This window comes from Hypanus sabinus, chromosome 14 (assembly GCF_030144855.1).
Source record: "Hypanus sabinus isolate sHypSab1 chromosome 14, sHypSab1.hap1, whole genome shotgun sequence".
Classification (NCBI taxonomy): Eukaryota; Metazoa; Chordata; class Chondrichthyes; order Myliobatiformes; family Dasyatidae; genus Hypanus; species Hypanus sabinus.
The window spans coordinates 46,858,071-46,875,252 of NC_082719.1; the positions used below are offsets into that span (position 1 = coordinate 46,858,071).

Sequence of the window (17,182 nt, forward strand, 5' to 3'; positions counted from 1 at the left end):
ATGAAATGGAAATTTTCCACAGGATTCACCTTGGCTGGAAATGTTTTAAGTGGAGGTCAAGTACTCTTCAAAACTGAAGGAAGGGGACAAGCAAACTTTGTCACAGTTTTCCATTTCCCCCCACTTTCCTATGTCCTTGCATCATTCCTGCAGAGTTCTTTAGGAATTCTGACAGATATCCAATCCATTTTGGGCATGGTCACAACATAAAAATCGCAGAGAAAGAAAGAATATTTCTTCATCCATCCACCTGGAAGAAATCTACCAATTCATACCCAACTGAATGAAGGTAATTTTCAAATGAAAATCTGGCAGTATATAGCACAGACATACCTGCATGAGCTTTGTATCATGTCCTGTATAAACTACTATTCCATGAACCCACTGCGTGTTTCTTAATTGAGCGCCTCGTAGAAGAATTTGATCTTGGCCCAAGGGGTACGTGCTGTTAAAGAAATAAGTCAGAATGGTAAATGAACGCTGAGAATACCATACAAGTACAATACCACAATAAGAACATTAGCCTACTTCTACAGATGGAACCTACGGGAACACATTATGCCTGATTTTTTTTCTTTTTAACAAGGAGGCTTAATTGAATATCTTGAAATTCAACTGTCTTTTTTTCTAAATGCAGCAACATTGAATGTGAGCTTAGAGCATTAATACGCGCTAACAAAGATGTTTTGGTCTTCTAGCTTTTGAATGAAATATTAGAGAATTATTATTTTAAGTCTGATGTACTTGTATTAATACTGTTATTCCTGAAACATAGAAAATGCTCATGAACATATTATATTCAAGCAAAATTACAATAATATTCATAAACATGCATCCATGTTTTATAACAAACAGAAAATGCTACAGTTCAACACCAATCTTATTAATGCAGAGAACCTATCTTAATTCATAATTCTTCAGAACTAGAGTCTAACACATTAACTACAAGAGCTGTGGACTAAAAGAATGTTTATTGTCACACCAAAACTGTGTTTCAATATTAATGCTTCTGGACATTAAAAATCCAAATCGGTTGAACTTCAGGGCATTCAATTTCCAAAGTTAATCACCTGTAACTACTTTAAATTATTTTTCCTGCTTCACTATAAGAAACCAGTCTCACACCGAGCACCACTTTACTGACAGTTGTGTCATGGGATTTTTACATCTACCTAGGTCAGACAGTACTCCAAGTTTATCATCATAACCACACTGCCAGCCCACCCTCCACACTCCACAGTACTGCACTGGCTTTTGTCAAAATGTCAAACTGAAAAATGTGCTCAAATATCTTAGAGGACACAAGGCCAAGTCAGAAGGTTATGGACCCAAGAGTCCTACCACTAAGGAATGCCATGCTTATAAACAACATGAAACTAGAAAAATAGCAAACTGTATGGATAATAAAATTATGGAAGAAATGCAGACAAGGAAAATTAATGCAGAGATGTGTGGCATGATCCAAGTGAGAATAAATAATGAGGAGAGACAAAGTAAATTAAAAGGTACCATTTTAAAGGTTGCAGGATTAGTATGATTAAGGTGCTCGAACACGCAAATCTTATAAGTGTTGGAGTAAGTTAATAAAAGGAAGCAGGTTCTTGGGCTTTATGAACAGGAGAAGTAAAATATTACACCAATTCACCACATCCAGTTCTGCACACCATTCCTAACGAAGTTGTCAATATGTCGGTTAGGGTGCCGATGAGATTTATGATAATTACACTAATAACAAGGAACACTGGTTATGCAAAAACTCTGAGATGCTGAGACTGGTCACCTTAAAGCAGAGGTAGTAAGGGGAAATTTTAAAGGTTCAAAATTATGAAAAGCAAATCAGATAAAAAGCTGTGTCCAAAGGTAGAATGATTATCAATGGGGCAAGTACATGAAATTCCTAAAATATCAGACAGGACACAGATTTTGTTTTAAATTTCATCACTTTATGGTTCAGAACACACTGCAAGAATGGAATAAGATGATAAGATAATAATCTTTAAGTGCATCTTCTATTCTCTTTTGATTGTTAAAATTTATAGCGCTACAGGCAAAGAGTAAGCAAGCAGGATTAATTGGATAGTTCATTCAAAGGTCCCCTGTGGCGTACAATTCCATGGACATGGATCAGAGAAATACTACTTAAAATAGATTGATGTGAATCAATTGCCTTGCTTTGGAAGCCAATTCACTTCATATGCTTTTTTCCTTTAACTTCCCTAGTTAATAGGAGGTATTTTCCTTGCAATGTAATTGCAAGTGACTCACAGATCCTGACAAACTAGAAGCAACAATTACAAATATGAATAAAGTGAACTGCAATTAATCAACCCTACCTCTGTAAACACTGCTCAAAGAAGAGCACCACAAGTGAATCTTAAGTGCAGTGAAATAGTCTAGTTGGATAGAATCTGAGAAATTACACATTTTATGAAGACATGCAAAGGTCTATCTTGCTCTAATGTTGAAGTTAGAGTAAAGATGAGCAAAATTATTAAAAAGACAATTTTAATCACCATGAAAAGGCCATACAAATAAGAGGAATTATTAGCAGGGTCGATATAGAAGTCATAGGCATAAAACGTTCAGAAGTTAATTGCTAAAGTAGACTGCTCAGCACTGCTGGGAAAATAATGTTGATAACTAAGTAATAATTAATGCCAAATTCCACCCATGCTTCAGGAATGATCATCATGGTTGATTAAAGCTGAGAGCACAAACTTCAAGGTTAAAATACTCTTTAATGAAATCATACAGGTCTTCTATGGGGACTGAATTTGAAAACAATCATCTCATGAAATTTGCACAGTTTTGTCACTGCTTTAATGCATCTTTTTCCCATCCACCTACTTTACCTTTTTCCATCAAATTGAAGGTTGCCAACAAAATCATATAGGTGCCGGTTGGGACTCTCGCACTCAAGTTTGCCCGAAAAATTCATTAAACTTTCAATATCTTTTATGTCTGCTGTCTGGGGTAGACCCTTGAGAAAGGAATGAGAAAAAAAAATCAGAATTTGTATAATCTTGTAATGGATTAACTATTCTTTTTTATTTTAAAGCGTCGCTTTAAGTAAGTTGGATGCCATTAGTTTGTGCGTTTTCAAAGTAAAGCTGCACTATCAAATGCTTACATATGTACTTCTAAAAATTAACCACCCAAAATGTTGATAAAATTCAGCTGTATAGAATACAGTTGATGTACAATATGTTGTTCTCAAAGGAAAATGAGCTGTTTAGTACTCAGCAAGTCTCAGAACTCGATGCACACTGTGGCAAATGCAAAAGTCCAATGTGAGCTGAAGTTCCACTAACCTTCCACTTGGCTGTAGGAGATAACATTAAGAGCAACACCAGAGCACTGATGTCTTCAGGAGCAAGTGCACATGACTTTGCAACTGGTCCTTCAGCCTTATATCAGGTCTGGCTGGTATTCAAATAGCAATCCCATTATTTGATGCTGGTCATTATTTTTACTTATTGTCACAAATGGTTTCATTTTCAGGTACTTGCCAAGGTGAGGGATCGAGTCCATGGTTAGGGAATTGAGTTAACAGCTGAAAATGGATCGAAATGGAATAAATTCTGCTGACAAGCAGTTTGACAACTGGGTTCGTGGAAGCTTTTGGAGTTGTAAAGTGATATAAGAAGGTGCTGCTAGTGGAACAAGAACTTCTGGTCATGTGACTAAGGGGCATTACAGTTGGTCCTCCTTATCTGCAGGTTCCGCATGCGCGGATTCAACCAACCGCGGATCGGTAAACCCGGAAGTTCTCTCTCCAGCACTCGTTATTTGAGCAGGTACAGACTATTTTTTCTTGTCATTATTTCCTAAACAATATAGTATAACAACTATTTACATAGCATTTACATTGTATTAAGTATTATAAGTAATCTAGAGATGATTTAAAAGTACAGGCAGTCTTTGTGTTATGAACCAGTTCCATTCCTATCTTTAGTCAGAACAGGTACATCTGGTATTATTTAGCGTCAGTTAGTCAAATGTTTTTTCTTAGTATATTGTATCTATTTTACCTTTATATGCATATAAAACACTTAAGAAACATATGTATTTCAATAATTAAACCACTGTGTTGCTTAGTAATAATTGTAGCTTTCATCGGGGCAGGGCCTTTCACATGCTCCATTAAAATTGTTCCGATCGTTGACTGACTGTAGCTTAACGCTTTTCCAATGATCAATGGCGTTTCACCTCTTTCCAATCGCTTTATTACTTCCACTGTATTTTCAATCGTGATCGTGATTATTTTTGTGAACAGAAATACTGCAGATTCAGAGCTGCGCCAGATCCTAACGTCCACAGCACTAAGAAAGATTAATTAAGGTCCGGGGTTCTGCTGGGTCATAAAGAACACTGCACTGAGACAGGTTAAATAAGGGACTTGAGCAACTGTGTGTTTTGGTATCCGCAGGGTTCCCGGAACCAATCCCCCATGGATAAGGAGGGCCGAATGTATATGGATTTGAATGAGGAGAGTGTGGATGGATCCTTGATGACACCACAGAAATGGGAATGGAAACCATTGCAAGAAATGCTCTAGTTGACTTCAGAGGCAAGTTTAAATCCAATGCCTTCCCACTTAATTAGATGGTCCCCAAGAACAGCTGGAAATAGATGATATGATTATTCACTGTGAAAGTAGTAGACTGGTGAAGAAGGACTTGGGTTTGCAATGGATCCATTTTCAGAGTATTACAGCAGCCATTTTAGTAGCATGCAAGGTCAAAAGTATAATTGAAAGGATTAAAACACTTCAAAGAAGGTGGCATGGAACTGGAAGAAGAAAAACTATTTTAGAACCTGAGATAAAAGGGATACTGTACTTGAGCCAATTGCTCAAGAGTCAGTGATTTGTTTTGATGGCAGAAGTGATGAATTCAGATTTAACAAAGAGCATCAGTGCCCGAGAAACAAAGAATAAAATGGCAGCAGGATAAATTGTATGGTCAGCGGTTTCATGGAAATAACCAAGGGAGCAACAGCTGGCTGTTGATAGCAACAGACCACCAGAAGCAAGGACACGCCCAGGTCTATTCCTCAAACTTTCATAATCTTGAGATCTCTATAAGGCTTCTTGAAATCCCAGCAGAAACAAAAAGAGCACTGTCTGCCTTTTTAGGTGGACAATACTTCTGTTCCAGTATCATCCTTTTACTGCACCACTGATTTGTAGCACTCAAATCTTACTTGCTCACTCTGGCATGGAAAATTCATATTTCCTCCTAAATTACTCAGACCAAATGGACAACAGAGTTTGGACAAAATAATGGAAGATAGATTTATTGTAGATGGTGCTTGATGGCTGGCATGGGCACAGTGGGCTGAAGGGATTGTTTCTACGCTGCCAAGTCTCTATGGACGGTCTGTCCTATCAGTTAGAGATGACATCACTGGTAAGATCCAACTAAGTAAAAATGCCCTGTTTTGCTGTCAGAAAGAGCAGAGACATTGAAAATGCTGATGCCTATTAAAAATCTATCACATTGAGCAAATTTATAACAAAGATGGTGAGAAATTAATGCAATTTAAGAGGTTGAAGCCAACTATAATATGCCACGCAAGGTAGAAGATAAAGCAGCACTTTTCTTATGATGCGTACTGATGTAGGGGCTGACAGCAGATACAGAATAAGCTGATTAATGAGAAGTGAAAGTACTCATCATCTCTTCTCCCAGTTCTGTACATCGACTTATTTGTTGTTTGGTCTAGCTTCCACTATTGAACTAGTTATCTCTAATTTTTCTTGTCAATAAAGTTATAACCTAATGTTCACCAGAGCAGATGGGATTACATTCAATTCATTTAGAATTTTAACAGCATACAAATCTTACTGCTTAATGTACTTAATACAACTAGAAGCAAAATTCATAAAGCTTCAAAGTTATTTTGATTCTCACAAGTATACAAAACTCTATTAAACTAAAAGCATGAACATTTTATAGCTAGGTTGAATGATTACCAGATAAAGATACAATTTAGTGAATTAAAGCTCTTCAATAACATATGGCAAATCAATAAGGGTGTAAATCCTACCTGACGGATCTTAAGATTTGTCTCTCCATCTAAATTAGAAGTTTCAATGTAACACATTGCTTGTGGTTCACTGACATGAAAAATAATGAAATTTATTTTTAAAAAACAATATGTGCACTTGAAAAATTTGTAAATCCCAGTTTTCAATTATAGAAATAGATTCTAGCAAGATAAATTATTCAGCATTTACCAGTTATTAAAGAATTTTTGATAAAAATGCATCTTTAGTTCTCACCAAACTCATCGCTAACCATTATAAAATTTTGCAACCTGATTCATTTAAAGTTGTAGTGACTTGAAAAGTTGAATAAAATGCAAGTATTGACAATGCATTGATTCACCTTTTTGGGTAATAGCATTTTACAATTAGATTTTTTGATTTTAACTTCAAAGATTGAGATACTAGTTATTCAACCATTTCTATCCATTCAAATAATTTAGATGTTTAATTCAGCTAGTCCAACATTCTAACATTTATTAATACAAGAATGTTATTGTGTAACTAACAAATACATAATTTATAAGGTGAATGCAAATGTCAAAGTTGGATAAATACTTTTTTATGAACTGCATTCATGAGTAATGGTTATACAAAAGGTTAAGTGAATACACTAAAGATGACAAAAAAAATTGCACTGCAGATGTCAATTCACTTAAAACTTACTCCCTAAAACACATCTTGCATTTTTTGCTCCCACTGGTACAGAAAGTGAAAGAGTGAGGGGGAGAAGCGGAAGCAAGTTACTTAACTTCATGGATATCAAATTACTATTGAGTTACCCATTCCATGATTATTCAGGAAGATGTGCCATGAAAACTTGAGCATTGTTACAGTGTGCAAGATTTACCACGAGGCAGTGGGGCAAAGGAAGCATTAACCAAAGCAAGAAACAATTAGAAAAAACATTTCATAAAGCACTTAGTTAACACACCAACAAGGCTAGAGTACAGATAACATGTACATCACAACAATGGAATGCGCCAGCAAACATCCTGATGATTACATTAGAAAACTGAAGGTGCAATTGTAATACTACCATTAAATTTGCAACAGCAACATGCAGTTCAGCACATAACATAAAAATAATACATTCAAGGACATGCAAAAGCTAACAGTCAGAAGAGCACAGTGGGTCCTCCAGTAAGCTTGTAAACCCACCAAAAATCTTATGTGGTACACTTTGCAGCCCAATCATTATTTAAAAAAATATTTTTTGGATAATATATTTCACATGTAAATTTTAAAACTATAAGCAACCTCAATCTATATAAAAAAAAATTTCAAGCTCGCTCATTTGTCCATGGATATTTTCAGCATCATTATTGTTTAATACATGACCTACTCTATGCAAGGCTTCCTAGACATGTAACTACAATCAAGAAATAGTTACGTGTATTTTTAATTCACTGGGCATAAGGGAAAAGAAAAAAGAAAGAATGATTACAGCATTGCATACGGTATTCTTTGTTAAAGCTCAAGTTCATACAACTTAATCTACCAATTCTCAGTGAAGTGGAATGGAATGTGACTTTTTAAATGAAATAAAATTACTGGATACTATTGTGCTCAGAACTGCAATTCCAGATGTGTCACTTTGTAGAATCATGAAATAAATCATTAAATCTATCAGTGCTACCTTGCAGTGTTCCAGAGAGCGTGTAACATACAGAAAATAGTAACATAGAAAACCATTTTGGTGCATCTTTTAATGGACTGGTACAGAAGGTAGCTGATAGCAGTCTTTCAAGGCCTCCCTTCACTAAGGAAGGAAGTGACATTGCATCATTGAGCGGCTTGATACAAGAGATTGTTAATCTTTTTTCCTATATTTTCTGTCACTAATTCAGTTTTATACAGAAATCTGATGCAGAATGTTAATGCAGGTATATTAGAAAACTACAAATTGTCTTTTTGGGTACTGCTTTTGAGGACCCACTGCTGCAGTTTTATACTCTCCAAATTAACTCTGACCTTGATGATATAATGACGAGGTCAGCTGGGAAATGTTCCCCATTGGTCACCTTCACAATCTCCCCCACTGCCACCTATATCAATCCCAGCAGATAGAGGGTTAGGGCACACACACACACGCACACACGCATACACGCACACACACACACACACAATTAATGTAGAGGGATCAGGTAATGATGGAAACATGGAGAAAAAGGTAAAAAGCAAATTGATTGGTTATACAGAAAATAAGATAAATCAATTAAAATTTCTTTGCTATATATTTTTCCAAAATCCATTTTATTCATGTCAGATGCAAACACTTGACTTCAAACATTGCTATGAAAATATAAAAAAATTTGCATGCAGAAGAATTTTCCCACAATACAAATACTTCAATAGAAAAAATACTTTCCCATAAATCTAAGCATAAGAAAATAATGTCTTTTCCCCATCTCGTTTTATTTACAAAGCACAATGCCCTAAACAGAGCAGCCTAATCCTAAAGGGTCAAAACATCTTAATTTCAAACAGTAATCAAGAAAAAAGCTTTTGATTTTACTAGTACTAAAATTAACTGTGCTCAATAATATTTAGATAGCCAAGTTCCATAACATGTATGTTGGCATGCAACAACAATAATTTAAAAATTAAATGTTTCATTAAAAACTAACTACATTGCACTGTCAAGTTGGGTCTACACAGTTCTAGCTTTCAATGAAAACTGTAATACAGTATAATAAAACTAATATTGTGCCTATGATTCAAAACAATACAGCAATCATCAGGAAGTATTGCACATTTTGTAAGAAGTGAAAGATGGCTAAAATAAAATGCACATTTACATTTTTGAATGAAGATCAGCACATTTGAATTTTCACTAATTTTTTTGCCTTTTGACTTGAGCAGAAAATGGATTTTGTAAAACAAAACATCTAAAAAAAGGTTTCAAAGAAATTGTCTCCAAGAAAATGGTTCTGCAAAATAAATGTCCAAGTTGCATTTTATAAAAATCAATTAAAATTAAAAGTATTTAAATGGATTTTTAGTTTAATAATTTGAAATTTAGAATTCCATAAAATTTAGTCATTTGTAACTGCATGTATAGTTTACATCCTCAGAAAATTCTTTTCGTTGCAATGGCAACAACCTGAAATCTTATATACACACATACAACAAAAAATAAATTAATATTGAGATAGAACATCATAAACAAAATTTGAACAAATGTCCACATTTCTCAAAATAGTTATGCCAATTAAATAAATGAAACATCACAATAACCCATAATTGTGATCTTTAGCTACCTTCACAGATTTTCTTTTAGCTAATCTATAGCAAGCACAAAAATCAGACTCAGATGAGTCTGTCTGAAGCTATGTTGGCTGAGTTGCCAAATCATAGGGTGTCATAGGGTATGGTGCAGTTCACATGGGAGTTTGTGACTGTGTCAACAATGTTTGCAGAGTAAAGTTTGCCTGCAACAGTGATTTCACTGTGGGAACCACTATCAAGCAATAATATCACTCGTCCACCAGGAGAATGTAAATCAGTCTGGGAGACAATCGTCTTTGAATGGATCTGATGGTATGCAAAGCCACACAAACTGGTGACATCTCCTCTCTACGTACTTTGCATGAGGGTGATGCAGAATTCCTTTTGGAGAAATAACTATTCTGCTCACTCTACAGTGGTCCCAATAATAAAATATCTACTCGTGTCTGGATCCACCCATCACCACAGCAATTTTGTGCTTGTGCCAGTTCTTTGAACCGGCACAAGCTATTTCATATTTCATATTTCCTACAACAAATGTGGCAGGCATTTGGCCCAACTCCCAAAGCAAATCTATCAATCTCCATGCCTCACTACTTTCCCAGTAACATATTTTCCCTAATGCCTATCAGCTCCTTCTTGATTCTCCCAATATCCTTTAATGCTAGTCGTCATCTACAAAGATCAATTAACCTCCTCCCAAAATGTCCTTGGGATGCAAGTAGAGGATGAAGCATTAGGTAAAACCCCAGAGAATGACAGGGAGTATGTTCAAAGTCCACACAGGGCTGAACTCTGGATACTGCAGCTGTAAGGCAGCAGCACCACCCACTACTCCACTATGCAACCAGCTGGAACTCTTTCCAGTTCTCTCCATAATTTCCTTTCCAAGTATTTACCCCTAGTGCCCACAGTTATTTTGCTTTCATTGCCACTTACTTTTTGGATATACATCATAGTTATTAAAAACTCACTAAATAAAGAACTACATTTCTTCTCTATCTAATTTTTAAATAAAATCATGCTCTCTGGCTACCGAAACTTTTCTTGCCTTCACCACCCACTCATCATTACAAATAGTTCTGCTTTTTCAAAACTCCTCTTTCTACCTTTGTTCAACTGGGCCATGAGGAAGAATCTCTGCTTTTCTAAACTCTCAACAGTACTGCGGTCTCATTTATGGTAAAATGCTTCCAGACAATAGACAGTAGGTGCAGGAGTAGACCATTCGGCCCTTCTAGCCAGCACCGCCATTCACTGTGATCATGGCTGATCATACACAATCAGTACCCCGTTCCCGCCCTCTCCCCATATCCCTTGACCCCGCTATCTATAAGAGCTCTATCTAAGTCTCTCTTGAATGCATCCAGAGACTTGGCCTACACTGCCTTCTGGGGCAGAGCATTCCACATATCCACCACTCTCTGGGTGAAAAAGTTTTTCCGCATCTCTGTTCTAAATGGCCTACCCCTTATTCTTAAACTGTGGCCTCTAGTTCTGGACTCACCCATCAGCGAGAACATGCTTCCTGCCTCCAGTGTGTCCAATCCCTTAGTAATCTTATATGTTTCAATCAGATCCCCTCTCATCCTAAATTCCAGTGTATACAAGCTCAGCCAATCTTTCAACATATGACATCCCCGCCATTCCGGGAATTAACCTTGTGAACTTACGCTGCACTCCCTGAATAGCAAGAATGTCCTTCCTCAAATTTGGAGACCAAAACTGCTCACAGTACTCCAGGTGGGGTCTCACCAGGGCCCTGTACAGCTGCAGAAGGATCTTTTTACCCCTATACTCAATTCCTCGTTATATAAGCCAGCATGCCATTAGCCTTCTTCACTGCCTGCTGTACCTGCATGCTTACTTTCATTGACTGATGTACAAGAACACCTAGATCTCGTACTTCCCCTTTTCCTAACTTGACTCCATTTAGATAGTAATCTGCCTTCCTGTTCTTGCCACCAAAGTGGATAACCTCACATTTATCCACATTAAACTGCATCTGCCATACATTTGCCCACTCACCCAACTTGTCCAAGTCACCCTGCATTCTCAGAACATCCCCCTGACATTTCACACTGCCACCCAGCTTTGTGTCATCAGCAAATTTGCTAATGTTTCTTTTAATCCGTACATCTAAATCATTAATGTATATTGTAAACAGCTGCGGTCCCAGCACTGAACCTTGCAGTACACAACTGGTCACAGCCTGCCATTCCGAAAGGGACCCGTTAATTACTACTCTTTGTTTCCTGTCAGCCAGCCAATTTTCAATCCATGTCAGTACTCTGCCCCCAATACCACGTGCCCCAATTTTGCCCACTAATCTCCTATGTGGGACTTTATCAAAAGCTTTCTGGATGCCCATATACACAACATCCACTGGCTCTCCCTTGTCCATTTTCATAGTTACATCCTCAAAAAACTCCAGAAGGTTAGTCAAGCATGATTTTCCCTTCATAAATCCATGCTGACTCGGACTGATCCTTCTACTGCTATCCAAATGTGTCGTAATTTCCTCTTTTATAATTGACTCCAGCATCTTTCCCACCACTGACGTCAGACTAACCAGTCTATAATTCCCTGTTTTCTCTCTCCCTCCTTTCTTGAAAAGTGGGACAACATTAGCCACCTTCCAATCAGCAGGAACTGTTCCTGAATCTATAGAACATTGGAAAATGATTACCAATGCCTCCATGATTTCTAGAGCCACCTCTTTAAGTACCCTGGGATGCAGACCATCAGGTCCCAGGGACTTAGCAGCCTTCAGACTCAACAGTCTATCCAACACCGTTTCTTGCCTAATATAAATTTCCTTCAGTTCATCCTTTTCCCTAGTTCCTTTGGCCACTATTACATCCGGGAGATTGTTTTTGTTTTCCCTGGTGAAGACAGATCCAAAGTACCTGTTCAACTCGTCTGCCATTTCCTTGTTCCCCATAATAAATTCACCCACTTCTGTCTTCAATGGCCCAATTTTGGTCTTAACTATTTTTTTTTTGCTATTCACATACCTAAAGAAGCTTTTACTATCCTCCTTTATATTCTTGGCTAGTTTACCTTTGTACCTCATTTTTTCTTGGCGTATTGCCTTTTTTGTTATCTTCTGTTGCTCTTTAAAACCTTCCGAGTCTTCCGGTTTCCCGCTCATCTTAGCTATGCTATACTTCTTCTCTTTTATTTTTATACTGCCCTTTACTTCCCTCATCAGCCATGGCCGCCCCTTACTCCCCTAAGGATCTTTCTTCCTCTTTGGAATGAACCGATCCTGCACCTTCTGCATTATTCCCAGAAATACTTGCCATTTTTATTCCACTGCCTTCCCTGCTAGGGTATTGTTCCATTGAACTTTGGCCAGCTTCTCCCTCATAGCTCCATAGTTCCCTTTGTTCAACTGTAATACTGACACATCCGATTTTCCCTTCTCCTTCTCAAATTGTAGGTTAAAACATATCATATTACGGTCATTACCTCCTAATGGTTCCTTTACCTCGAGGTCCCTGATCAAATCTGGTTCATTGCACAACACAAAATCTAGAATTGCCTTCTCCCTGGTAGGCTCCAGTACAAGCTGTTCTAAGAATCCATCTCGGAGGCACTCCACAAACTCCCTTTCTTGGGGTCCAGTACCATTCTGATTCTCCCAGTCTACCTGCATGTTGAAATCCCCCATGACAACTGTATCATTACCTTCGCGCCATGCCAATTTTAACTCTTCATTCAACTTACACCCTACATCCAGATTGCTGTTTGGGGGCCCGTATATAACTCCCATTAGGATCTTTCTACCCTTAGAATTTCTCAGTTCTATCCATACTGACTCTACATCCCCAGATTCTATGTCCCCCCTCGCAAGGGACTGAATATCATTCCTCACCAATAGAGCCACCCCACCCCCTCTGCCAGTCAGTCTGTCCTTCCAATAAGATGTATATCCTTGAATATTCATTTCCCAGGCCCTGTCCGCTTGAAGCCATGTCTCAGTTATTCCCACAACATCGTACTTGCCAATTTCCAACTGAGCCTCAAGCTCATCTACTTTATTCCTTATACTTCATGTATTCATATATAATACTTTTAATTTGGTACTCCCCTCTCCTTTCATAACAATTCCTATTTCACTTGGCCATACTGTATGATCTCTTCTTGAGCTTTCTACTCCATTGATTCTGTTGTCCTTTTTAACTTTTCTTATTTTCACTTTCCCTTTAACTCCATCCTTGTATTTCCAGTTCATCCCCTCTCCCCCACTACTTAGTTTAAACACATCTGTGTTGCAGTGGCAAACCTATCTGCCAGAATGCTGGTCCCCCGCCTATTAAGATGCAACCCATCCCTTTCGTACAATTCATCCCTACCCCAAAACAGATCCCAGTGGTCCAAGAATGTAAATCCTTGCTTCCTGCAACAGTTCCTCAGCCACACATTCAGATCCATTATCTCCCTGTTCCTGCCCTCTCCAGCACGAGGAACTGGAAGCAAACCAGAGATAACCACCCTGGAAATCCTGCTTTTCAGCCTTCTTCCGAGTTCTCTGAAGTCCCGCTGAGGTCAAGACTGAGGTCTTGATATCTTTCTGAAAGTGTGGGGTCCAGACATGGTCACAATGAGACAAACCTGCTGGTCATTATACACAAGAGTAAAGATAAATGCAGAGTCCAGTTCTATTTTGCAAGAATTCCATTTTCTTGGAGTAATACTGGGACAGTGCAAAAGGTAGAGGAGCCATCCTCTACATAAGCATCAGCAGTCATCTCTACCTTGATGATAGTAGTACAGTATCAGCAGGTATGTATTCTGTGCAATTTATTTTAACTATATCGCCAACCTCTACCTGCAAGAAAGAAACTATTAAATGGTTAACACTTAGTTTTGAATACTGCAAACTTTGATTGAGGTCTTAATAAGTTCAACATTAATTCATACTGCTTCTATTTTACTCCATTCAAAATGTATCTGGATTAGGATATGTTAACAGAGGAGATCTATATATTCTGAAGCACATACCACAAATTTTTGAACTGGTTACACAAACAGAATTTTCTAAGTTCAAATTAAATTTGAAGAACATTTGACTTGGAATTCATAAGTATTTGGTGGCTCGGACAATCTACTATTGCGTTGCACATTGGCAGTGGGTAGCACACAGGAGTATTTTATTAGAAACTGAAACCCGTTTAGTGCAACCAGATACTTTAAACATCATTGATGTAATTCTGGCTTTGTATTCTACATGTACAGCAAGTTCCAACCTTGTGCATGTAATTGTTAAACTGCATATATTGCTCAGCTGATATCACCTGACCAAAATGTTACTGTACTTAAAAGGGCTGCAAATAGGATGCCTGTTGAACACAGGAGAAAAGTCTTAGAAAGAGGTCAGGAGCCTGCTATGGCATTCATTAGAGTTCATTCTCCTCTGGGCTGCTGCTGGAGTGTTACCAGTTTGCATTAGGATCATTTTAAGAATTTTCACTAATGATCATCTCCCTGACCACATTGACATCACCCTAAGTCAACCCACTGTCACTTCTTCCACCCCATTCCAAACTCAGTAATATTCCCTCAGCAATTCCTCAGTTACTCTGATGATCTTCTCTACACCATTCTTGTCTCCCCCTCCCAGCTGGTAATTCGCTGCCCATCACTGCCTCGCCTCCACAGACAGTCATTCTGGCCACAATCCCCAGTTCTTCCCCAGCTCAGCCAAATGAGCCTCCTCCACACTTGGCACACTCTGCAGATAACTGCCAAGGAATGATCTATGGGCATTTACCTATACTCCTTCAAATAATTAGATTAGCATCTAAAATGAAAGTAACTTGGAAGGCGTCTCATCAAAATGTTTAAATAATAAAACAGATGGTCAATGCAAAGCATCCAGAAAGACAATGATTCAGTAGAATAATGGCATTGATTAAATAGCAGCTGGAAACTTGAGTTATCAAAGCATTTCCTACTGAAGCAGCAGACTAAATACATATTATTCCCTTCATTCTAGCACTCGCAGCCCCTTGTTCTCTGGAAATCCAACTCTGCTCTGCCATAAATCCTGTTCCTTTGGTTTGTCTTCTCTGTGGCTCAAGTCTGAGCAAATTATCTGAGGCTTTATAAACAAAGGTTATCATCTAGAAACTTCTGTAACTGTACTGCTCTCAGATTTACTTGCAGCTTAAATCTCTGAAATAGAGAATATTTTCAAAATACTTGGGATCTGCACTTTGCAGTGGAGTTCAAGTGACACCCCTATATCTGTAATTTTTAGAAATAAACACCATTCTAATTATTCACCAGCATACTGTGAAACTATGCACTGCCTGAAGCATCATCTAAAGCCTAGTCTTAACAATTCCTTTCTGTCTGGTAAAAATCGCACTTCCAGAAGAATTGAGTTGGATATTCACTCCATTATTCTTTTTATGCCTCAGCCAAGGTGGCTTGTTTGCCACTTTGGGGAAGTTGGTTTCTATTATCTACTAGGCAGATAGCTGGAGAGTAATACCAGATGAAGCAGTGCAAAATATTAGAGCTACGTAAGTACCTCTGCCTTTCAAACAACTCCATGCTATAATTCATTTGTAGGTGAGTCTGAAAATATCTTGAAACAGAAACTCATTCCTCAGGTGCTACCTATGGTAAAGCATAAGACCTTAAGACAGAGGAGCAGTAGTAGGCCAATTGACCCATCGAGTCTGCTTCATCATTCAATCACAGCTGATACTTTTTGCCCTCCTCAGCTCTGCTCCCTGGCCTTCCCCTTGTAACCTTTGACAATCAAGAACCTATCAACCTCTGCCTTAAATACACCCAATGACCTGGGCTCCACTGCCCAGACTCCACTGGAGTCTGTGGTAACAAACTCCACAAATTCACCACAGTCTGCTTAACAAAATTTCTCTGCATCTTTGTTTTAAATGTGCGCCCCTCTATCTTGAGGCCGTGCCCTCTTGTCCTAGACTCCCCCATGGAAAACATCCTTTCCACATCTACACTGTTTCCACCCTTCAATATTCCAAAGGTTTCACTGAGATCCCCCCTGAACCTTCTAAATTCCAGAGAGCACAGATCCGGAGCTATCAAATGTTCCACATATGATAACGCTTCATTCCCACAATCATCCTTGTGAACTTCCTCAGAGCCCTCTCCACTGGCAACACATCTTTTCTTAAATAAGGAGCCCAAAACTGCTCTCAATACTCAAAGTGAGGCCTCACCAGTGCCTTATAAAGCATCACATCCCTGCTCTTGTATTCAAGACCTCTTGAAATGAATGCCAACATTACATTTGCCTTCCTCACAACCAACTCAACCTACAGGTTAACCTTGAGGGCATTCTGCACATGTACCCCCAAGTCACTTTGCATCTCAGATTTTTTGGACCTTCTCCCATTTCTTCTACCAAAGTGCATGACCTTGCATTTTCCAACATCGTATTTCAGTTGCCACTCTTTTGTCCATTCTGCTAATCTGTCCAAGCCCTTTTGCAGCCTTCCTGTTTCCTTAGCACTACATGCCCCTCTACTAATCTTCATATCTTCTGCAAACTTGGCAACAAATCCACCTATTCCATTTGTACATCATTAGAAGGAATGATCCCAAAACCGACCCCAACGGAGCACCACCAGAAATGGTGACATCCAGCCAGGAAAGGATCCTTTAACTCGCTGCCTCCTACCAATCAGCCAATGCTCTAACCATGTTGGGATCTTTCCTGTAATATTACTGGCCTCTCAACTTGGTAACCAGCCTCACTTGTGGCACCTTGTCAAAGGCTTTCTGAAAATCCAAAAATACAACATCCGCTGCAACCCCTTTATCTACCCTATTTGTAGTTTCCTCAAAGAATTCCAACAGGTATGTCAGAAAAGATTTTCCCTTAAGGAAATCATGCTGATTTTT

At 38.3% G+C, this 17,182-nt stretch overlaps 1 protein-coding gene across 5 annotated transcripts in view; it reads right to left on the bottom strand.

Annotated features, from left to right (window-relative positions):
- atp8a1 (ATPase phospholipid transporting 8A1) overlaps window positions 1–17,182 on the bottom strand; it is a 373,263-nt gene that overhangs the window by 220,348 nt on the left and 135,733 nt on the right. For 3 of the 5 annotated variants that reach the window (XM_059989114.1, XM_059989112.1, XM_059989115.1), the window contains exons 7-10: window positions 14,044–14,117; window positions 6,052–6,121; window positions 2,853–2,980; window positions 334–445 (exon numbers count right to left, since the gene is read on the bottom strand). In XM_059989114.1, coding sequence (XP_059845097.1) covers window positions 334–445; window positions 2,853–2,980; window positions 6,052–6,121; window positions 14,044–14,117 — 384 coding nt within the window. Of the gene's footprint in view, window positions 1–333; window positions 446–2,852; window positions 2,981–6,051; window positions 6,122–8,023; window positions 8,098–14,043; window positions 14,118–17,182 lie in introns of all 5 variants that reach the window. The other 2 variants (XM_059989113.1, XM_059989116.1) reach the window with 2 other exon arrangements.